The following is an 18,387-nucleotide window of genomic DNA, read 5'->3' as shown; positions in this document are numbered from 1 at the left end:
GAACTGTTGTTTACTGACAAAACAGAGATATGATTGTCATGATTGATATGAACTTATTATTTCTCTATTAATTTTAAAGTGCATAGCAGAGCAGAGTAAAATCGGAGCAAGCATTAAACACGAGTCAAATTCAAATAGGGAAATTAAAATCCCAATAGTACCAATGTTACAAAACCTGGAGGTATAAAATATAACCTACATATACCTAACATTTTGGAGTAGATAGGTCCTCGAGGCAAGCTGAAAATTTGTCTGATACTTCTTCCCTAACTTAGCAGATCTGGCTGCAGGGTAGCGGGGCTAAAGTACTAAACATTTGGACGGGTCTTTCTTTGATCTTGCCTGGCGCGTGCAAATTTTTTCGAGGCAATCCATAGTTTTTACATGTAAAAATTAACTATCTGAATAGTGTTAATAAAAGCCAAAACATTTGGTCGGGTCTTAAACCTTACCAGGTGATCTAGAAAGTAACGTTTGGGCACTTACTTATGGTATAGCATAACATGCACCTTTGTCATTTTTTATATGAATTGACTTTTTAATTTATGTTTGTATATGCCAATCTCATTAGCTCATTACCCATGTAAATAATGTAATACAAATATTGTATATGTATAAAGTTAGATATTAAGAAGTTACTTCGTACACCAAAAGGCACATCATAGCTATTCCTTAGAATACTTATTAGTTACCACCTATTTATGTACCTGTGATGAACGAATAAAGAATTGAATTCAATTGAATTGAATTACTTGGACGCAAAATTATGTTTGTCTACTATACACATTGTATGCATTACAAAGTTATTTTTGTTGTGCAGTAAATTAAAAGTACGAGTACATTAGGATGTATAACACAATGTGGTTGTGATTATGAAGATGTGTATATTTATGATATGCGTAAGAGTACTATCCCATCAAAAACATTTTCATGTATAATGTAGCCAAGGCGAGACCATAAGGCTCGCACTGTCAAAAAGTTATCAGATCTCTTGTAGAGCCAAGCTTCTAATAGAATCATTAATAAAAATTATGACACCGGGGATTTTTTTTAAATTTTGCCTATAAAGCCTGTGTGGTTATAATAATAATATATCTGCCCTGTAAAAGCCCCCTTGATTGTTCATAAACTGATGAGAAAAATTGCATTTTATCCACACGTGGGGCAAACTAATCTGATGCAAATTTTGAGTTATTTCCTTATGTTGGCTGGTAGAATTGACTTTTAAATGACGATTTTGAATGAAAAATGTTTAATTACGTTCATTTAGATTTGATTTTGCTATGATATTTTACAGGTAGAATTTTCCTCGAGTTGATGTGGTGTATAATTTTATGTTTCACTCCGTGGCAAATTTTGTTTAATTCTCGTGCCTCTTTTTAACCTAGTAGCTAGGTAGGTACGTAATACCTATTTTTTTTTGTATTAGAATTGGTAATTTTTATATCAGTGGTTTCGATACCAACCCCTCAGAATCACGAACCACGAGATTTTTCCAGTTTTCCTGAGAAAAAAATAAATGACAATTATTAGATCCCTTTGGTTACCTACGTCTGCATTGCATTGCAACCTTCTAGGTATGACCGAAACAAAACATACAATTGGTATGAAATTTAGGGACACTATTTCTCGTATTAGGATCGAAAGAGCTCGTGATTCTGAGTAAAAATACATAATATAAAAATTCTGAAATCTACTTAAAATGCAACTTTTAATAGAAATGCCCTCATACCGATATCATAAATATACACCAGCATTTCCCAAACTATGGGTCGCAACCCATTGGTTGGTCGCCAGCGAATATTTAGTGGGCTCTGAAACTACCATAGAATCTGAGCGTGAGCGATATTTTATGGCCCCTTTTTAGGAAGGTCAAAAAGTGCGTCACGAATTTAGCAGTTTTTATTAAGTGGCTGAGCTCAGTTGACTTTGGGAACTACTGATATATAACCACCTTCATAGTCACAATCACATTGTACATCCTCGTGTACCATTAATTTACTGCACTACAAAATAACTTTGCATGTTACTTTCTAACCAGAAGGCCTGGCAAGGTTAAAGTCCCGACCAAATGTTTTAGCTTATTTTTTAATGAGTTTAATGAATATTTAGATGGTTAATTTTTACTTAAAAAAATTATAAACTAAGAACCTTTTATGAGCCCAAAAAACAATATAAATATAAGGGTTGATTCAGCTCCGATACCTTGAAGCCAGGCCTGCGATTCTGAGTCAGGGTATGATAAGAAGTATCAGACAAATTTTCAGTTTGCCTTAAGGACCTACTCCAAAATGTTTACCAGCTCTCGGACCAATAAGTGCAAATTGCAGCCGTTTATTACTCATTTAGATGTTAAAGTTGTACAAATCACTTTGAGCTATAACACTAACTGCTGAAAATCCATTATAGCACCCAAAACAGGTGCACTACATTCTTTTCAAAACACACTTGCTCAAAACGACGTTTACATATTTTTGCATATTAAACTACAGCTGAATCTCTTAAAAACTCTTGTCATCACAGCCTGTAGGCTAAGACTTAATAGTTAATAGTAGCTATTCTAGAGCCGTTTTATGTCTGTACTAGGTAACAAAATTAGTGCTAAGTGTCGCCTAATTGTTTGATGGAAGGTTATTAATGTATTTATCTATTGTGAAATTACACTCTCCAAGGCGGTATTGCTCTAAGATAGGAGGCCAGCCAGCAGTTTATCAGACGATGACATGCAATCGATGGGAGATTTCGTCTTTTCAATAACTACTCGCACCTACTCATTATGAAAAAAGCTGCTTTTTAGGGCCGATTATTATGTATTTTTTTACCGGACAGTAATAATATTATGAATTGTTCATTTTAGGCGACGATGTCTTGTTTTCTTCGGTGTAGCTGGCGGTAGCCACATACAAAAATAGACGTAGCTCGTAGTCGCGTAATACGGGTCCGTTGTCCGGTGAAAACAACGGACGTATACAAGTGGCCTATGCAAGCTGCTTTGCATAGTCATAGTTGAAACCAAGGTAAATTATTTTTTTCGAAGATCGTAAATTTTACCCCTTAGGAGGGCCGGTAAAGCCAAGAAATTACAAAGGAACAAAAAATACGGCGCACCGTGCAAAACTTGCGACGGAATATATGACGATCACGCGGGTTTCGAATCGACGTTTAAAATAGTGCATTATGATACAAGTGTGCTAAGTTGGTCATAACACACGAGGCGATATTGTGCGAGGCGCAATAAGAAAGCCAATGTAATGACCAATGACCACGCGTGTCATACGACGTTTTTCAACACACTTGCGAGGAAAAAAGAAAACTTCAAATTAGTTTTTTTTTGTCATAACAGTAAAAGTAGAATTTTCAAAATGGCGGCTTACAGTTTTAATATCCAATAATTGCACCAAAGCGTGCTGGGCTTGTAGGTAGAAGCTGTATACGTACATAGTATTGTTGCTCTGCGCGTAAGTGCAATAAATTACTCAAACACAAATCTTGGCTTCAGTACTTTTTTTGTTGTTTACGCCGTTGTAGAATTAAGAAGCTTCCGTTGGAAATTGTTATGGGCATAATGGTGCTGAACATTGACTCAGAGGGGCGACACTTAGAAATGTAGTTAACATCAGTAAAGATGGCAGCGATTTCTATTAATAGGATCCGATAACCTACTTTTGCGTAAAGTTTACTGCCGATTGTGCAAACTACATCACCAGATGTCACTATAAAATAGGTACAATTTAAAGGCATGAATACAACATTAAGAAGGTTGCATATACCTCGTATGTCAAGAACTATCTTTATTCATAATGTTGTTACCTAGGAACTGTTGTTTACTGACAAAACAGAGATATGATTGTCATGATTGATATGAACTTATTATTTCTCTATTAATTTTAAAGTGCATAGCAGAGCAGAGTAAAATCGGAGCAAGCATTAAACACGAGTCAAATTCAAATAGGGAAATTAAAATCCCAATAGTACCAATGTTACAAAACCTGGAGGTATAAAATATTAACAGTGTTCAATGTGGCAATGCCGGGAAAGAAGAAAATAACATCCTCCTTAGCGCTACAGCGATGAAAACAAGCGATGATTATTTTAATTTTGTTTACGACAAACATGTCCGCGGACACTGCCAAGATTTGCGCAATTTGATTCCGCTAAGTTAGACGAGATAGAGTGCATCTATGGAGGTACGTGCGTAGACAAGACATAGGTACGTCATATGCCTGAAATTCATTAGTACAAGAAGGACCCGAACCACGACATCATTGCTCATGTGTTTATTTTAAAGAATATCTGGAGAGAAGTGTTTACGGAGCTAAGACAGCGAGACGAAATTACCAGGAATTTTCCTAATGTGCACTTTACCAATCCTTACTTTACCTCCGGAATATCTTGAATTCAAGTCCAGTTGGATGTTAAGGTCAAAGAAGAAACGCTCCGTTGTGAACTAGGCAAGACAGTTATACGCACATGAAAGAGTTCTAAGTTAGACTGAGACACAAATCACAGAAGACGAAGCTAATGCAGCTTTGTACACAAAGATGAACATTGGTAAAAATAAGATCAAATCTAAACAGAATCAGAAGCTGCAAGTACTTACAACACCGAAAGCAATAAATATATACTTGCATTACTATAAAGTATGTATTCTTTCAAAACTTCATTCTTTCAAAACTTTTCTACATAATATTAGGTCTACTTGAGCGGCTTACAAGTTAGTATTTCGTTTGATATCTTGTAAACAAAAAAACTATGAAAGTTACAAGAAATCAAACAAAAAATTTACGTGTAAACCGTCCAAGTGGACCTAATATTATGTAGTACGAAAGTACCAACACATACAGATGCATATGTAGATGTGCACGCAGAAATACATAGCTAGTTTCGGATACAAAAAAGAGAGAGCGCTTTGAAATTAGTATCCTTAAATACTTTACTCTTTGCATTGACTGTTATTTTTATATAACGTTATGTAACATTGTACATAATAAACTCTATTTCTTGTCTGTGTCACATAATGAGATAAAGCTATATGATAGCATTGATAGCCAGGTGCAAGCGTTAGTGTTAAGTGCACGTTCATACATTTGCTATACTAAACGCAAGTTGTAACAAATGTATGAACTATGATCAAAGTGTGAAGAGTTCCTAAATAAGCTATCTACATAAAATATATTATACCTAAATTATTGATTTACCTTTGTTTTGTCGCTGAGTCTTCTGTAGATTTTAATTTCGTGCGGCGTCCGCTGCAGCGGGCTAAGCACGGTCGCATTTTTATCGCCTGTCACCATGCCTGTCACGTTCTAACAGGTATGTAAGTGCGAAAGTGACAGGCATAGTGATAAATGATAAAAATGCAACCATGCTGCCACCGCTGGGGACCATCGAATACGCCGACTTCTGGCCGAAGGGTGTCGTGTTTCGGAGGTTCAGGGGCAAACTGCCGAATCCAACACAAGAGCAGCCGATTCAACGGAGCCACGCCGTTTTGTCGCCTAAATTGTATTTAGTTGTAATTTTACAAAATGTATATGTACCTATATGTCAGTCGGTAAGGTATTTGCAATATGGGCATTGTTGCCTGAATCAATTTTTTTAAATAAATTAAAATAAAATAAATTCACAAGAATATTTCATATTGCTAATTAAAAAAGAATAAACGGAATTTTTAACTTCAAATAATTTTGGTTCCGATCAGTTATGTTTCACCAAAATATTAAATAAATAGTTTAGTTTTAAGGACAATTTGTTCAAATAATTTCATTTCACAGAATCATCAATGTGTAGAAAAGTTACTTCTTATAAATACACGGCCCGATTTGAAGAATGAAATACGATAACGATAAGTTCTGGTTTAGATAAGTTCTTATTTAGAGTAGTTTGTATGTCATATAATTGGCACATGTAGCTCGATTCGGGCAACCAATGCCACTTTGACGTTAGAACGACGGGTTGGGAGTCGTCAGGGGGTCGCTGTTGTAACATAACCTAACCCACTTTTATGCTAACAGTTCGTTTTTTGGGGGTCGCAGTTCTAACCTAACCTAACCCACTTTTCTGGCAACAATAGTTCCTTTTCTTTGAGGTGGCAGGTCTGAACTAACCTGAACTCCTTTTTTGGCAATTTAAACGTATAAAGTAAAATAAAAAATGTTAATACAATATTCTGTGAACTGTAGTATCGTACAAATAATACCTCCTCTATAAATAATAAATTCAGGCATCGGAGTTTTTATCGCACAGTAAGACTAATAGCGAGCTATGAAGTCGACATTAACAATAAAATTCGACTAATATTCATACTCATACTCATTCATTTATTTAATTGGTAATTTTAATTTTACAAAGTTAAGAATATTTGTAAACGATCCTTTGTCTATCAGGACATAAATATTACAGATAAGAATAATGAGAATGACCATTTTTTGTATTTATTAATTGATATTAATATTATTTATACCCCTTTTAATACACGTATTTTTTTTTATTAAATTTCGTATCATAATCATTACAAAAAATGGTAATTATTCTTATTTGTAATTTTATTATATATATTCAAAGACAAAATTAAAGGATAGTATATAACTCGTCAAAGTTCTAGTGCTTGATTACAAAATTCAAATCACTAATTAAATAAATTAATGAGTATGAGTATGAATATAAGTTCAATTTTATTGCTAATGTCGACTCCATAACTAGCTATTAGTCTTACCGTGCGAAAAAAACTGCGATGCCTGAATTTAGTGATAATTCTACACTCAGTCTATTATTTTATTTATAAAACTTTAAATAAATATTCTTAATTTTAATTAAGTTACAAAGTATGTCTCGTGGAAAGGAATAATTGAAAATACATAATTAATTGTAACAAAAATGTCGGACTCGATTATTCTATGAATAATTTTGTGTAAATTATTATTTACCTACAGTACGCGGTAGGTATGCTCGTTGAATTTTAGGCCAAACTCAGCACTGTCCTTTATACTACTCCTATACCCGTACCATGAATCACTGACAGTGTCAAAATTGACATATACGCTATCGAGAACGTAGTTTACTTTCTATACATCTCGCTCGCACTTATATGCGAGTACGAAATGCATAGAAAATAAGTTACGTTCTCGATAGCGTGTGATGTCAGTGCCGAACTGGTGGTAGCCGCACAAGAGCAGACTTTACACTTTAGAGATACCTTTTACAAAAATGTAGTAATGTTAAGATCTGACCCAAAATGAGTTTTATTAGAAATGGAAGGTTGTTTAAATCTTCCATTTCGTCAACAACTTCCATTTTTTATTTTACCGAAGAAAATAAGTGGAATACTAACTTAATTGCAAGTTCTAAAATCGAATAACTAGCGGCTCTGTGAGCTGTAGACATCGCGATAAGCTTTAAAAATATATTTTTTATCTATTTAAGTCATTAATTGTCACAGCGAATTGACAATGGTCTTAAGTGCCATAAAATTTACTGGCGCTTAAGTCGTTTTATACCAACTTTTTTTTAACTACAAAAAAATACCGAAAATGCTTACAAAACTTCACGAGAATCGGTTTAGAAATGCGACCTGCAGAGAACGTCCGGACATACGAAAGCATTTTTGCCCTAGCTGAAACGGAGACCTCCGCTAACGGGCGGTCCAAAAGATGGTATAATTTCTTTACTGTAGATTTCCATCGAAAATAAAGTAGGTCCGCGTTCGAAATCGAACTTGCTGTCTAGAACTTACAAATCGCTTTCACATAGCAAGATAGAGCTTGCAGACCAACAAATCGCCAAAACCTCGAAAATCACGGTTTTTGTATGTGACTCCCACTCAGGTTTTAATTTAATTTTAGGTATATTGTTTTTAATATTTGTTTTTAACGTGGCATCAGACAACACACTGAAAACACAACTGTCCACTTAATAAAAAGGTACTTAAGTAGTTATGTTATTAGGAGAAAGACCCCGCTGACAAACAAACCGACAGATGGACAAACAGATAGGTGGACGGATAGCTTAAGCTAGTATTAGTAGTAGGGTAGTAGCGTTTTGTTTTGCCATAAAACAAACGCCTGCAAAATTGTTGCCACAATTTCATCACAGACGTTCTTAAGTAGTGAGTATATTGTATCGATAGCAGGAGTTGGTTTTGCCAAAACCACATATACAAAAAATATGTATGATTTAATAAATCAATAATCTATTATTTAGTTGAGTAACAATAAGATGAAAGTCAGTTAGGCATTTCTGTACTGATTGTCAAGTATATTGTATCAGTTAACCAAAGAGGTTAACAAATGACTAATTATTACGAAAATACTAATTAGAATCATACTCTATGTATAGCGTGACGTAATTTTTCTGTCAACGACATGCCCTGCTAATCAGAGCACGATACCGAATATGCCTTTAAAGGTTCCCCATTATTTTTGTTACACCTGTACAATAAAAAATTTAAATATATTTATTTGCGTTAAATGTGGCACAAATTAGGTGGTAACATTTTCTATACATTTAGCACATCTCACCGACAATACGGGCAATATGGATGGAAACTTACATTTATGTACATAATTATATTATATACATTTTATGTTGCTTGACACATGATCACAAATATCACAATGTGTCCAAAATTAGTGAAATTTATTAATTTACAAGTGTTACAAATTAAACATCAACATTAATTAATTGAATAGTATTATTTTTCTAATAACCAAATAAAAGGAAATAGTAAAGGTTTCGGGAGCAAGCTGTGTTAAATAATTTGGTAAATTATTGTAAATTTTTATTGTCATGGTTAATGGTAACAGTTTTTACATCAAACGGCAACTGCCGGTAACACAAGTTTATCAGGATATCTAGTATTGAAATTGCAGAAATGTTTCAGTTTAAAAATATGCTTGGGTGTATTTTATACGTGCAACTTGCAAGTCTCAAAGATAATGTAGTGTAGTGACGGCAAAGTCAGCAATTTAGGTTTTTAAAAGTAGGTTTAATGAGGTGCGAGGTGCGCACTCTTTCTATATTCGATATCACCTGAGTTCCCCCACAGCAGCAGACCGTACCTTAAAACTGAGGTTACATAACCGTGATATACTGTAAAAGCTATAGTTTTATACAATAGTGTAGAGTCTTTTAAGTATATCCTCGCAGGCAGAACGATCCCATCAAAATCATTTTTATGTAAAATGTTGCCAAGACGAAACCATAAGGCTCGCATTTTCAAAAAGTTATCAGATCTCTTGTAGAGCCCAGCTTCTTACTCTACAAGCCCTAACTTCACAAACTCAACAACTTAGTCAAATATGTCGCTTGGCTGTTGCGTTACTACAAGAAGTATTGTATAATAAATAATAATGAATAGTGAATAATTTTTTCACCTTAAGCCCATATGACAGTAGCGAAATGTTTTCGATGGGATTTCACTTCTTTTTGTAAGTCGCTTATGACAATCTTTCATTCCCTAATTTAAAGGGTTGGAGGTGATTTACTATAAAAATCCGAAAATCCGTATCTGGGGGCATCTTTTATACAATCTGTTTTTTTTTACTGATTCCCCATACAAACTTCCAGCCCTTTTTCCCATAACGCTTTTTTCTCCCCCTTATCACCCTTACTGGTGATTTTGGGGTTAAAAGTATTCTATATCCTTCTCTTTCTCCTATAACAAAAACTATCTACATACCAAATATCAACTAAATCGGTTCAGAAGTTAGTGATTCCCCATACAAAATTCCACTCCCCTTTTCGTGTTTTTTTATTTCATTGTTTGTGTACTATCCTACATACTAAATTCCAGCTTCCTAAGACTTAAGGAACTACCCTAAGGGTTTTAATGATCATCAGTGAGTAAATGAGTCAGTGACGAAATCGGGATTTTGTTAGATTTGAATAAAATCTAAAATACATTATGAGAACTATGCAATTGAATTTTTTTATGCTTGATAAGTCCACTATTGACATTATATCCCGAGAATTCTGTTTATCTGGTATAATCTGAACCCAAGTTATGAGAGCTCAAAAAAACGACGAAGCGCTTCGAGAAAAGGTAGGTAGTGCCCTTGTGCTTCGCTTTGCCCATCTTAGCGGGGGCACTGCCGTGTCCCCAGATTTATATTATTACAAACAGAGAATATTTATTTGTGGCTTGCAGCTACAGTTTCTGTCAATTATAACTTCTAACCTAACCTAACCTATACCCAAGAATGTGATGTTGTCCGTTTCCGCTATATCTTCATCTTTATATTTTACGCCAATTCATTATAAACTGAAATAGTTGTCATACGCCGGTTATAGCCTCCGCCCTGGAGGGCTTGGTCAACTTTTCTTTTATATATGACATCTATTTCAGTTTATCTATATATAAATGCGTATGTCCAGAGGTCCCCAATGATTGATTGACTCATCCAACGCAGAGCCGAAAATATAACAGCTAGAAAGTTGAATTTTGCATATGAGGTTATGTTTATGTGTACCTACAAGAAATAGGAAGCGGTTTTCTGATAGTTTTGCGGCTCGGATATGAACGAGTGTTCGAGTGCGATGGGCGGCCGAGCATACAGAGTAATACATACCTGTACGGCATGGGAGACACACGTGTTCAACGGAAATAAGTCTATTTCAAGTAACTATGGAAGAGTTTTTTATTGAGTGTGTAAGACAATCGGCTCAATTCGAACAATGCTTCTACGTAAGAGATCACAGCGGTACGATACCGATAACTCTCTTTTCACTATAAAAGCTATCAACCAGGGATTGGAACCGGTTTTTTGCAAAAATATCGAAATAACCATATATTTCGGTTTATTTTATACTCTAAATGTAGGACTCAGTTGTGTTTTCAGATAACGACTTCGTATTATTAGATTGCCTAATTAGAAATAAAGTAATTAACAAAGAACGAAAAAATACCGTTTTCGTTCCCATACAAAAAATACCGGTTTCCGATCCCTGCTATCAACGATAAAACTCGCTCAGTGATACTCACTAAGCGATGCTCGTTCTTGCCGGTCAGAACTTACGCTGAGAGACCAGCTAGCGATCATTCTATTGTACAGCGTAGATTTGAGTGCACGTAGATATTTGGTATGAATTTAAAATATTCGGACGACGATGATCATGTATTTTGTAAAAGACAGGAATTTTCGGCCCAATTCGAACAATGCTTCTAAGATTCAGTGTCAATAGTAACGTTTTTGGGTGAAAAAATGACACTTTGACACTGGCAGATCAGTATCATATCGGAAACAGATCGAATAAGTGAAACTCGAATTGGCCTGCTATCAAAAGTTATCAGATCTCATGTAGAGTCAAGCTTCTACCTCTATCTGCCCTGACTACAAGTCCTAACTTCACAAACTCTACACCTTAGTTAAAATACAGTATATATACCAACGAAAACCATTTATTAAAACTGGTTCGTAGGGAACTGGAGTTCATTCACCCTTATGGTACGACTGTCCGTCTGTCCGTCCGTCTGTCTATCACATTGCCAAATATATCGAGAAGTACTTGAGTTATCGATTTGAAATTTGGAATAGTTATGAAAATCGCTAACCTAGACAGAGATTGAAAGTGTATAATTATGTATTTTTGAAAGAGAATGTGAAAAAAAAAGACTAATTTTATTTGCTATTTATGCTCATTTTCATGATAAAAAGTACCCAAAAAAACCAACATACACACAGGTTACGCAAATTAGTGAGCCTATTTACCGATAGAAGGCTCTGTTTACAATTTTGCTTAGTAGGTAGGTATCAATCATTCAGTCAATCAAAATAATTTACTTCGGACATAGGTCCATAATAGTGTGTTAGTAACAACAGACTTAAAAACTGCTCTGTCGGCCTATCATGCATTAGCACACTAGCGGTTAAGTTATGGAATCATGCTGTCGGGCAACAGCACAGATGCCGAGGATTTATTTATCTTGCAAAAAAAATGCGTCCGAATAATGGTTGGCATTCAATGCCCCGAAAGCAGCAGACCCTATTTTGAAAAACACGGGATACTGCCATTGCCATGCCAGTATATACTATCATTAGCTGTATATGCATGGAAATATAAATATTTATTTAAGGAAACAAATAGTGCCATGAGAAAATACCAGCTAGTTATCCCCCCTTCAAAAACAAAAAGGCTATCCAAAAGCCCACAATATACAGTTGTGTGCAATATAATAGCAGTACATAAGAAAATGTAAATTAAGGGAAAACTATAACTTTAGATCAATAATATTGTATCTTTTTATATAATTATTCTGCATTACTTGATATTGTTTCAAAATTAACTGTAACCTTTACTTAAATCATATTGGAAGTAAAAAAAATATATCATGGAAATGGGCTGCTTTTACTAAGTTGCGGAAATTCCTATAAAAACGTAAAACCCTACGAAAAAAACACAATTGTGTACTATAATTGTAATTTAGAATCTTTCCTATTATTTCCAATCAAAGCTTTACCCAAGCTATCTCAACCCAAGTCATCCAGAAAAAAATAAACTTTTCTATAAGACGATCTTCGTCGTCGCAGAGTGTACTGCTATTATATTGCACACAACTGTACCGCAATCCGGGTATACAATAAACTGCCAAACAACATCAAGTCGCACAATAATTATGAAGTATTTTATAAGGCAATAAAGGTATTTTTATTACAAAAATACCTTTAACGATTATTTAAATGATATTTTGGAATAAATCGAATATAATACTAATAATGTCAAAATGTTATATTTTAATTATAAGATATTAGATTAAGTATTATTTAAGTAACAACAATGTTGCTTGCCCTAACGGGTGCATGTTGTAACCACCATATAAATAAAGACCTACTGTAAACACATGTATGCAATAAATGATATGAATATGAATACTAATACTTAAATCTAGGTTTAGTACAAACATAATATTAAAACATTTTTTTACATAATGGGGCATGTAGCTGCACTACTGTCACTATTGTTTGAACCCCATTTAAGACCTAAAATGTGTTTTTGCAATCACAATATTTAGCCCTAAACATTTTTCCTCCGTTAATTTTAGTAAATTTGTTGTTTGTTTTAGTAAACTATTTTATTGAAATCCGCTCAATAATTTAGGTGCAAGAAGAAAAAATATGATTCTATATTCGGCGTCCTCTCAAGGCGGCTGTACTGACTTTTCTTTAATAATACAAGTGTAAACAGGTTGTGAAGAGCATGAGGAATCTATCGACATGTCATTTTTAAAAATCCAGCCAGTACCCTAAGTTACAGGCTGTTTTGAATCATCAGTACTTAAACACATAACCCTACTTTCTGGTGAAGTCGCAGTCGAGTAAAATGTTGATATTGGGGTAGATCATGTACAAATATATAGAGAAAAAGTTGAATTCATATTCCTCCGAGTTTCCTATTAAGATAAATATTTGACTCAGAGACATTTGAGCAGAGAATCGCTATGGCTAAAAGATAACCAATGTTATACATATAAAATTTCCAGGGTTATATAAAACCTTAAAATCTTGCAATGCTGTGGTTTATTATATAAAACTGCATGAAACATAATTACTTAGTGTAGTTAATACGCACATTCGAAATTGTAAACGAGCACCAAAAAATACGAATACCCACCTTTTACTATTCGGCGAATACGAATATTCGTATAATTTGTGTGTCACTAATGTATTATTATAAAAGTGTCTTTAGTATTCATTTCAGTGTAGCTAGGTATCAATGGTAGGTATTCTGAATTACCTACGGCCTGCCACGCCACGTACACAAAGAACCAACTGGAAAGCAGCGTTTCGCAGCGCTAGCCCTCGTTATCAGTCGCGCAAGAACCTAATCACTTTCATTGCAACCCCGCGAAGGAGGTCGCGGCGGCTATCACCTATCGCACGCAGTGTGTCCCGCGCAGCAGCCGCGCGCAGGCGTGCGCATGGCCCTCGCGTGACAGTCGCGCCCCGATCCGCGACGCGACGCCCGGTTCGCCGGGAATGGAGGCCTGCTGCGCGATCAGAGCTGCCGAGGACCTTGTGGGCGACCAGGTACGAGGAGCCCTCACATTCTGGAACTTCGATCCACATATCATATAGTTTGTGCAAATTTACTCAAGTGCAGTTTCGACCGACGGAACCGTTTCGATGTGACTCCGAATTGGGCCACGAGCTTGCGCCGGCGCTACTTGGAGTTGAATTGTTCCGGGAACAGCCTTCAGCTCTATATAACAGCAGGATCCAGGATGTCGATACGCTCTATGTTTTTCGAAGTGCAGGTGTTATTACGAGGTTAAGTGTTTTGGTCTTAGTGCTAAAGCCGAAATCAAAACTCACATTAGTTGCGCAAATCTACCACATCGCCCTGAGCAGGATCAGCTTCATACGGTGATTCTAGATCATAAATAGGTATCCCCGTGGTCTGTATAACTTCTTTACGGTGACCTTTGTCAGTTTCTGAAACCTTTCAGGTTTTTCAGACGTAGGTCTGTACCTACGTCTGACCTCTTCCTATACCTCTGTAGGTAGCAGAGTTAACTATCATAAACTTTGTGTAATCACAAATCAGTTGGTAAAAAGACATTTAAAACATTGTAATGTTCATTTGTGCAAATAGTTTAAAAAAAAATACCATTACCTACTTGTGTCTAAGAAAATGATTGTCATTGTTACTCAGGATCAATATGATTGATACATCGGATGACACTTTACGTGAGTTAGTTTTATTAATAAATTGTTTTAACCTTAATTGTTTATGTTTAATTTCATACAGAAGAGGTACATTTTTAAAATGAATAGTCACATTAAAAATCAAGTTAAACTATCACGAAACTTAACAATCGGTTCTCAACTACTCAAAATACTACTCAACTATCTTAAATTCATACTTAGAAATAGGCAACAACTAAAATCATCATATTACCTATTGTCATTAAGATGAAAGGGGACGACCGCTTCTCAATACAAACGTAGTGCCCATTTTCCCCTGGATATTAACATTATAGGTAGAAAATATTTTTACGCAATTTGATGTGTTTTAATATGCTCATTTAATAACTATTATAAGAGTTAGGAGCTTTTAAAAATTTGTATTGAATTTATCGTTCGCTCCTATTTAATTATTACAATAATCAAAAAATCGTAAAAAGTTCAACGAAGGGGTATAACTATGGTCAATATTCAATAAATTGTGTAAAAATATTTTCCATAATGTCAATTGTATGGAGAAGCGGTCGTCCACTTTTCTCTTAAACCATACGCTGTCAAATGAATCAGGACGTCTAAGTGGATTATTACCCTCCTGTACAATTAACATGTATAGCGTGACTGTTAGTGTTAATTTAAGGACTAAATAAGAAAATGAAATAAATGTAAGTAAAAATGCAAAGGCACGGGATAACAGTTGCAAGCGGGCGCAGTGGAAAAGACATCAACGCCGACCGATACCGACGGGCCGCGGCCCGCGCCGGGACTCCTCCCGCCGCTGCCGCTCTCCCGCTTCTAATACAATTTTACATTTTGATTCCAATACTAAAACATCCCTTCATATATGGCGCTAACAGTCGCCTAGCTGTTTGTGTGCGAAGAATAGGCATTCTTAAGGTAACATCACCATAAACAATAACTGAGCTCTTACCAGTGGGACAGTATCCAAGTATTTATAGGACTCCCTCTATTAATTTTTCCTTCCACTTGGAAAACAGGACTACCTGAAAAAAAAAACAGCACTTTCCTTCTTATAACAGTCTTGAAATATTCATCGTATTGTAACAGGTGTCCTAGTATGTTTATTCTTCTATTCTTAATGGTTTTACAGGAAATGAGATACCACTGTCGCGTGAAACAGTTCAGCAGCTGTAATGTCACATACATATGTATATCATTACCAATTTAATTCCATTTTACCCTTATTCTATAAAATCGAGCTGCTATATCGATAGTCGTTCTTGGCGCTGAGGGTGTGATAGGTTTTAGCAACTTTGAACAAGTTAAGTATAACTTTGATAGCATCAATTTGTCACTAATGATCATTTTTAGTGTGGGCAGAAGGTCCCACGAAATATATCGCCAAATTTATTTATTTAATTAATTTTTATTGCACAAAAGAAAGTACATTGTACAAAAGGCGAACTTAATGCCATATAAGTTTTAAGTTTTGCGCGACGCGCCGTGTCTTTTGTTTTCGTTTAATTTCCTGGCTTTACACCCCCTTTTAAGTAAAGCTGAGAACAGACGAGGTCGAAATCATTTTTTTTTCAAATCCACCCCACCCAACCAACGTGGTACTATACTACCAATACTAAGTATAGTACCTACACTAATAAATATGCGTGATGGTGATTTTTTCAGTATGAATTCCAAATAAAATGTTATGCAATCCAATTTTTTTCATTTAATCTTAGCGATGTTAATATATTTACATTGTAAGTACTAATCTACTTTTTGTAATCTGTAAATATACCACTGGTTTGTAGGTTCGAACTGTTAATGATGACATATTTTTGTTTTAAAAGACTTTCTGATATTTTTTTAACTCTTAGGTATCCTCTAATACCACGTTTTGACTTTGTCTTCATCTCTTCATAAAGAAAAAACGCTATGCACGAGAAATTTCGTACATTGACCCGCCTGTTCTTGTCGCACGCGCATAACTATATTGCTGTCCCGCCCATGATGACGGCGGTCAATGACATTGAGAGAGCGGTACAGCAATATTATTATGCGCATGCAATAGAGACAGGAACATGCTGGTCAATACACGAAATTCCTCGTAGTAAGCGACCTTTCTTTACTCGTTGTGATCACATAACTTGCAAAAACGAAGTTAAGCTTTACAGAGTGTTACAAAGAGCGTTAAGCGACCGCAAGACTGCTAGCAGGCGCTTGAGAAATTTATTAAATAATTTAATGCCACATATCTATGCTCAGAGACTACTCTCTCTACTACTATAGTGTCTCAAATATCCTATCAACCAGTTTTAAGGGCTGTATATCATATGGGGGAACTACGGACAAAATGACAGAGTGTTTTATTTTTGAACCATATCTCGTTTTTTTAAAGTAATTATATATAATGAAACTAAATTATCATTAATGCAGCATTTTAAATGAATAGAAACAATATTAAAGGATATATTTAGAAAATAAACAGCAATGAAAAAAAAAACATTTTGTCCATATAGTATGGGTAAAATGATACAATAAGCATGGACATAATGGCAGACTAAAATTCTTAGGACATAGTTTACAAAAACAATGTTTGGTCTTATTTAGAGCACCTGAAGCATGTACAAAACGAGGACAATTTTTAGATCGTAATCAGCTTTCACCGAGATTAGAACGGGATTAAAGTTCATTGCTATTATTATAGGTACAGTTGTCATCATTCTGTGTATGGCATGGATTATGTCGTTTTGCCCACTTGCATTAAAATTTATATTTGTTAAAATAACTGCCCATTGTAGTAAAATTAAGACAAATCAGTTGGTAATATCATTGTTATTTAGTTTTAGTCAAAATAATCAGAAAATACTACACATAAATCTCATGAAAACTGAAACAACTCATGGATAAAATAAACTTTTAAGCCACCAAAAAAGAGCCAATGATGCTGGGCATCTCGCAGTATTGTAAAAATGACAGCTGTGAGGTGTAGCTGTGTTGATAAACTTACTACAGCCCGCCAACTTAGAAATAAGCCCCCCTGTGTCATTTAGTCCATACAGGTCATTTTGTTTGTATTTCCCCCTAGCTGACTGAATATTGTTTAAGTGTTTAAGCTGTCATATCAACTATTTGTTTGGCAAGGTTCTTCTGCCCTACACATAATAAGTATATGTATTAACTGAGCAAATACCACTGAACAACGAATTCAGGAATTTGCAAACCCCTCCACAGCTGCGCAGTACGCGAACCATTACTTAACTACTTATACCGGGTGTTTTCTGTAACAGGAGCAATAAATTAAACTGTAGGCTGTACTCCTCAAACTGACCAACATTTGTTCAACAACCTTGAAAAATAATAAATGTTTTGATTTTTATTACACATTGAAATTTCAAATTAGTTCTAAGATGCAATGTATTGCGAATTTTGTTATGTTTAAAGCGTGACAAGCAACGTCAAACACACTGATGTCAGCGTACTTTGAAAATATTTTTTTTTTTTTTATGAAAAAGTTAAAAACTGAAGATTTCATTTAAAGGTTGTTAATTAAAATTATATCGTTTTAGGAGTACAATATATGGTTTAATTATTTGCTCGTATTACAGGAAACACCCGGTATATTAGGTCCATATTTAACTCTAAATCTCGGTTACTTTACTTATAATAGATAGGTTCTAAAAAAAACATGGATGACAGGTACGGTCAAGTTAACATAGGTCAAGTAGCGTTAGTGGAGGGTTTACAATCGCGG

The 18,387-nt window shown here is 35.0% G+C and overlaps 1 protein-coding gene across 1 annotated transcript in view; it reads left to right on the top strand.

The window, feature by feature from the left end:
- Positions 1-12,697: 12,697 nt before the first annotated feature.
- LOC133516531 (dendritic arbor reduction protein 1) overlaps positions 12,698-18,387 on the top strand; it is a 95,974-nt gene continuing 90,284 nt past the window's right edge. The window contains exon 1 of the mRNA XM_061849523.1: positions 12,698-14,021. Coding sequence (XP_061705507.1) covers positions 13,971-14,021 — 51 coding nt within the window. The 5' untranslated portion in view covers positions 12,698-13,970. The remainder of the gene's footprint in view (positions 14,022-18,387) is intronic.

The sequence above is a fragment of the Cydia pomonella genome, chromosome 1, assembly GCF_033807575.1.
Source record: "Cydia pomonella isolate Wapato2018A chromosome 1, ilCydPomo1, whole genome shotgun sequence".
Lineage (NCBI taxonomy): Eukaryota > Metazoa > Arthropoda > Insecta > Lepidoptera > Tortricidae > Cydia > Cydia pomonella.
This window is presented reverse-complemented; position numbering and strand designations above follow the sequence as displayed.